General features: G+C 51.7%; 1 protein-coding gene across 1 annotated transcript in view; it reads left to right on the plus strand.

The window, feature by feature from the left end:
- Nucleotides 1–256, plus strand: part of NLRP12 (NLR family pyrin domain containing 12) — a 36,898-nt gene extending 36,642 nt beyond the window's left edge. The window contains 1 exon segment of the mRNA XM_007956959.1: nucleotides 169–256. Within this exon segment, the coding sequence (XP_007955150.1) occupies nucleotides 169–256 (88 nt within the window).
- Nucleotides 257–6,656: the final 6,400 nt, after the last annotated feature.

Genomic DNA, 6,656 nt, shown 5'->3' on the forward strand with positions numbered 1-6,656 from the left:
ATTCTGACCCACAGCGCCCCTAGAGGACAGAGTGGAACTGCCCACAGGGTCTCCAAGGCTGTCATTTTAACAGGGGCAGGTGCATTAACAGAAACTTGTGTGTCTGCCACAGGGTAAGCTGAGTGGCGTAAAGAGGACTGTGATACATTTCCTGGGCTGTGTCCGCAGGTTATTTGGAATGGATATGAATAAAAGGACCCAGAGGGCATTGGCCATGCTGCGTGTGAAGAAACCTTACCTGGATATAGGCTGCTGAGTGACACGTCTGTGGGTCCCTTTTGGAAGCCAGGAAAGAGGACTGTGGGGTCGGGTGTGCTCATCACCCCAGGATCCTAACTGTGACCCTCACGACTAACCAGGTGCTGTGGAATCTACCCTGTTGCCGTACGCCCATGTGTGTCAGGGTGGAATTGAGCCCCGCAGGGCTTTCATTGGCTGATTTGTGGGAAGCCATCGGCAGGAATTTCTTCCAAGGTGACTCTGGGCGGACCCCAACTGACAACCTCTGAAACAGCTGAGCCCATTCATTTTGCACTAGCCAGGGATCCGACCCATGATAAAAAGCAAAAAATCCAAACTTTTGCCACCAACTTGATTCTGACTCACAGCGCCCCTACAGGACAGAGTGGAACTGCCCACAGGGTCTCCAAGGCTGTCAATCTTCACAGAAGCAAAGCCCAAACCACACCCACTGCCTGGAGTCCATTCTGACCCACAGCGCCCCTAGAGGACAGAGTGGAACTGCACCACAGGGTCTCCAAGGCTGTCAATCTTCACGGAAGCAAAGCCCAAACCACACCCACTGCCCTGGAGTCCATTCCGACCCACAGCGCCCCTAGAGGACAGAGTGGAACTGCACCACAGGGTATTCAAAGAAGCCGACTGCCTCCTTATCCAAGGAGCCACTGGTGGGTTCCAAGGGGCAACCTTCGCTTAGCTGCAGAGCGCGTACCCACTGCAGCACCAGGGCTCCTCACCCATAATGAAGCTCATTATCTCCTTAGAGACAAATCATATGCAGATTGAGGACAAGAAAGAACTCCTTGCAGCTGGGGGTTCTAAGTAAGCCATGTTCTGGACGGCTGTGTCGGTGCCTGGAGAGAAGCTAGGGTGCGGCGTGAGCGACCAGAGGCTTACCCTGTCCACTCGCCCTGGAGTCCACGCCGACTCAGTGACTCGTGTCACAGTACAACGGTGCCTCACAAGGCTGGCATTGGCCTATGTCAGAACCAGGCCAGCAGGCTGTTCACCAGAGGCCCCCTCAGTGGACTGGAACCTGCTGTTCTGTAAGAAGCTGACGGCACCACCCAGACTCAAAGGCCCTGAGAGGGGCTGTGGAAGCCCAGATGGTTCAAAAGTGAAGGTTGTTTTGCAGCCCTGGGGACATTGGCAGATGCTACTGGGACCTAGGGGAGCTCTGGTAGCATAGTGGCTATGGTACTTAACTGCTAACCAGAAGGCTGGCGGTTCAAACCTACCAGCCATTCCTCGGAAGGAAGGTTGGGCAATCTACTTCCAGTGATACCGCCTCAGAAACCCAAGGAGGGGTTGCTATGAGTCAGGGCCACCTCCAAGGCACATAACTGGGACCTGGTGTGTGGTCCCGGACACTTGATAACCGTCCTCCAGGGCACAGGATAATCCCCAACCCGCAGCCACCGTCAGCTGTCCTCAGCCCCAGACCCTGCCTCATGGTGACCCCCTGCACAAGGGAACAAACACTGCCCGGCCTGGCCACACCCACAACCCGTTGGGGGTCCTTCTGAGATCCACAGGTTCGCTGCCTGATTTGGGGGAGTAGGAAGTCAGCCTGTCTGGAACTTGGCCAGCAGACACCTGTCCAGGCTCAGAGCACACACACCTCCACTGGTGGCCGGGGATGAGGTCGGTGGCCAGGCATCGGACGTAGGCTTCCAGCGAGAATCCTGGCACTGAACTACACTGCTCCCACAATAGTTACCAACCCAGTGACAGTTTAGGGCTCTGGTGGCTTACAGCCTGAGACGTCTGACTGCTAACCAGAGGCCTGACGGCTCAAACCCAGCAGCCAGCGCTCAGAAGGAAGATAGGGCGATCTACTTCCCTCAAGATTTACCACCTCGGTAACCCAACGGGGTTGCTGTGTCAGAACTGACTGAGGGCAGTGAGTGTGCTTTTTTGAGTTTAGTGACAATAGCACTGAATCCTGGTTTTGTAGGAGGCTCATGCTACAAGAGCGTAAAAATCAAATGTAAAAACATCAGATGTAAAAACCGATGGTGCTATGCAGCTGGAAGAAGCTGGTGACTAAAGTCAACACCCCACAACCACCGCTGCTCAAGATGTTCTGTGGTTCTGTGCCTGACTCTGTCCCTGCCCCACTGGATCTCACTGGACCGTGGCTGGACACCTCCTCACGGGCAGCCGCTTGTAGGCTGGCTGCCCACCTACATCCTGTCTTGGATGAAGATATGAGGCTGGTGAGATTCCCACTGCTGAGAGTTTGAAGGAGGAAACTCAGAGACCCATCTGTTGTTCAGTGCCGTCGATTTCCGACTCATAGTGACCCCATGCACAGCAGAACATTGACAGAGACCCACCTAGTGACTGGGAAATGTGGTGCCTACAAGCTGAACACCTGCACCAGGGAGGTGCTCTCCTTACAACACCCAACCATGGGCCATGAGAAGGGCAGGGTTTCTCAAGGAGAAAGGGAGGCAGGAATGCACGGGCCAGGACACAGGGAGGAAGTGAGCTGTGTGAGCACTTCTGGGAAAATGTCACAAAACAATGTGCATCAACTGTTGAATGAGGCTGAAAAGAATAAAAGCAAATTGAGACCAAACTCAGAGTGAGCTTGTAGCCCCTGAAAGACAGAGGAGTAAGCAGCTGGCCTCCAGAATTACCTAGACACAAAGGAGGGTCAGCAAAAAAGGGAAGACCCTCAATGAGATGGATCGACAGTGGCTGCAACATGGTGAGGACCGTGTGCCAGACCGGGCAGGGCTTGTTCTGTTGTACAAGACACTGGCTTGCATCCGCCAGCACCTAAGATACAGGACTATTTCCTACATCAATAAATGTCCCACCACGAAACCCTTGAAATTGATAGCGTTTTTATAACAAGACCTCCAGGGATTAGTGGGTGTCATTTGCAATATTCAAGTTCTTTCCAAAGGTGACTGCTTGCCTTGCATGGCTCATTGATCATGGGTCAGCCACTGTGGCGATCACAGCCCAGTTTGAGTATCTGCACAGGCAGCCAGACACAAACACGCAATTGAGGTTACCCCTCAGTCCTCAGGCTGCCAAGTCCGGAGAATTTACTCGCCAGCAGGAAGCACCCTGACACTGAGTTTTACAAACTTGGGGTTCACTATTCCTTCAGGATACCAAACGTACTAGGGAGTCCTAAGGGCCCCTTGACTTCCCCCCAGACCCCCTTGGAATTGATGCTAGAAGTGCTTGTAAGCTTTGTTTTAGGGATGAGCTGCCGTGGGAAGGCCTGTTGTCCAGAGTGAAGGCAGCCCTGTCCATCACCTTTCCACCCCCGGGGTCCCCATCTGGAGTCATGAATGAATGAATGATGACCCCCTGCCCTGAGTCTGAGAACCACCCCACCTGGCTCACCTTCTGTGGTATTTCAATGTACATTTCAGGAACCAAGGCCCAATTCTTGGGGTCAACTGCAATTTCTGTTAACACAGAAAATGCTTCAGAACTCCCGTGCTGAGCAGCCAACAGGCCCAAGTCAGTGCTGGTACCCACTCCGTGTGGCCAAGACGGAGCCACACAGGGACACCAGCACTACCTACCAAACTCCCTGCTGCAGTAAGGCTCATCGATTTCTGAAGCTGTCAATGATAACAGATTGCCCCATCTTCCTTCTGAGGGAGTGGGCTGCAATGGCCAACCTTCCCACTAATGCCTTTACACATTAGATTTGGTGAAAGGAATGTATCAAATACATGTGACTTGCCACAAAAATACCACTAGGACAATGAATGTATATGTACCTTTGAAAAATAAAAAGCCCCCATGAGATCAAATCAACAATCAACATACTGTCATCAGTTCAACACGGCAGTTTGTGGGGTAAGAGAATTGCCCACCGACAGTCAATTTGTTGCAGGGCCGTCAAAAGGTTATCCCCACAACCCAATAACAGCACAAGAGATATCTGAAACCGGTTTATTCCAGCTGGAGAATTTGAAACATAAGTTGTACAATATTCATAGAAGCAAAACCCGCCACCAGTATGTCTAACATATCCTAACATGGGTTACAATGGCAGAACACATGCTAGAACCCGGTGCTGTCAGCTGATCCAACCCACAGAAGCCCGGTGGGACGAAGTAGAACTGCTTATGGGGACAGAAGTCACAAAATTTCCAGATTTTGAATACCCGATGCGTCCCTCAAACGATGACACTCGAAATGGAAGCACTTTGCAGACTAGACACACAGCAAGAGCCTCCATTCCGAGCGTCACAATCTGAGTGTCCCACACGAGGTCCTGGGGCGACAGCAGGCTCCCTCTGCCTCCTGGAGAGGTGGAAGGTCTAGTGAGGGCACCATGGGGATAACCAAGAACCCACTTCAGCTGGAGTGCACTATTGGGGTGCCTGGAGGCAAACCCACTCATCAGCTGCCCGGTAGGGTCTCCAAGGCTGTCGTGGAAGCAAAGCCCAAAGCACACCCACTGCATGGAGCCCATTCTGACCCACAGCGCCCCTAGAGGACAGAGTGGAACTGCCCACAGGGTCTCCAAGGCTGTCAGTCTTCACGGAAGCAAAGCCCAAACCACACCCACTGCCTGGAGTCCATTCTGACCCACAGCGCCCCTAGAGGACAGGGTGGAACTGCACCACAGGGTCTCCCAGGCTGTGACTGTCTCATGTTTCTCCCAAGGGCTGATGCAGCCCAATGCTTTAACACAGAGCTCCTTTAACTGCCAAGACACCTGAGGAATTGACAGTATCAGACCAGGTATACACCAGGTTGAAGGTGCAGCTCAGTTAAAATTTATGTGAAGCCTCAATGCTTCTCCAAATCCCCAGAGAGACTTAAAGATTCTGAAGCCTTAAATAAGATCAAAACCCAAACAAAGAACATCTGGATGAGAGAAACCACTGGCTTGAGGCCAAAGGAGTGGGCTGACGACAGGGGAAGTTTCCACATTGCTATAAAGCCAAGCCAAGCACATAGGACCATGGTTAGTGGTCTGTCCACCATTCTCCCAGGTGGGACATAATGTGCAAAGGACGTGTCCATAATATGCAGGTTAAAAAAGATTGCAAACTACCCCTTGCTTCCCGTGGACTTATCTAACCATAGCAACATTTCAGCCTTACTGCTCAGTTCAAATGGCGTCTGTGGATTAATGGCAAGACTGAATCAGCCTTCCACACACCAAAGGCTTCATTCATACCTTACAAAACAGATTACAGCAAGACAGCACCAGCTAACAAGTCAGTGCTTCAAACTCGCCAGAGCCCAGCCTGGCCAAACAGTGCTTCAGTGAATTTTTACAGCCTTGGAAATGCTGTGGTTCTGTGTGAATCCACTCCATGGCAGTGGGTTAATGTCGGTATGAATCGGCATCATTTACAAATTATTCATGGTGTCATTAAACGGTAATCTTGCTAAGATTACCCACTCAAGGGGAACTTGAGAGCAGCCTGTGTTATTAACCACAACCCAACCCCCACATAGGGACCACGAGCCCTGGTGGCACAGTGGTAAGGGCTCGGCTGTTACAGGTTTAGGTCAGAGGGCGGTTCCTGCCTCTGAGTGGATTGAGCCCACTGACTTTTTGGTTAGCAGCCAAGGATTAACTAACTGCATCACCAGCAGTAAGTAAACTGTTCCCCTCTCAGGCAGTAACAGACCCTCCCTGTAACTATTCAATCTACAGGAACCTCTTCCCTTGCGAGGTGCTCACTGGTAACACTCAAATGTGGAAGCACTTTCCAGATAAAAACGGAAGAGTGGCCCCCATTTGAGTGCCACTGGCTGAGCGGTTCTGCAAGACCTGTGCCGGGAGGTGGAGCAGGGCAGACGCGTCTAATCCAACTTCCCACTGGTACCTGAGCAGCTAGCGCCTGGGTACTTGTCAGCCGTTCACAGGGTCTTCCTCAACCAGCAACACTCAAAACAAGGGCAGCACTTTTGCACATGGAACAGAAAAGTGCCACCCAAGTTTGAGTGCCCCGGGTTGAGATGGTTCTGAACGGTCCCATTTTGCTGCCATGCCATCTTCACTGGGGGAGCTCCGCTGGGTCCACCTTTGAACAAAGAGCATTGAGATTAGCGATGACCCCTGGCAACTAGTGATAAATCAAACTAAATAAATGGGTCTGAGCATGGCAGGAACGCAGAGCCATTCGTTGTCACCGGGAAAGGGGCAACCACTTATGCCACGGGCCGAGGGTAATCTGTGCCCAGGAGATTGGGCTCTGCAGGGAAATGGGGCAGTGTTAGTTTGTAAAAGTGTGTTAGTAAAAGTGTGTTAAAGGCCTTGCTATAAGAATTTACAACATGTCGCTCCATCTTGTGTTCTCAACTCCATCTTGTGTTCTCAAAAGATGAACATACGACATTAATGGCCCCATCAGCCGTCGTGACCAGAGAAACAAGGGCGACCGATGGCTGGATTTGAGGAACCAAGAGGGCTT

This window comes from Orycteropus afer, unplaced genomic scaffold (genome assembly GCF_000298275.1).
Source record: "Orycteropus afer afer isolate SDZICR_OR568_19922 unplaced genomic scaffold, OryAfe1.0 scaffold00689, whole genome shotgun sequence".
NCBI classification, from domain to species: domain Eukaryota; kingdom Metazoa; phylum Chordata; class Mammalia; order Tubulidentata; family Orycteropodidae; genus Orycteropus; species Orycteropus afer.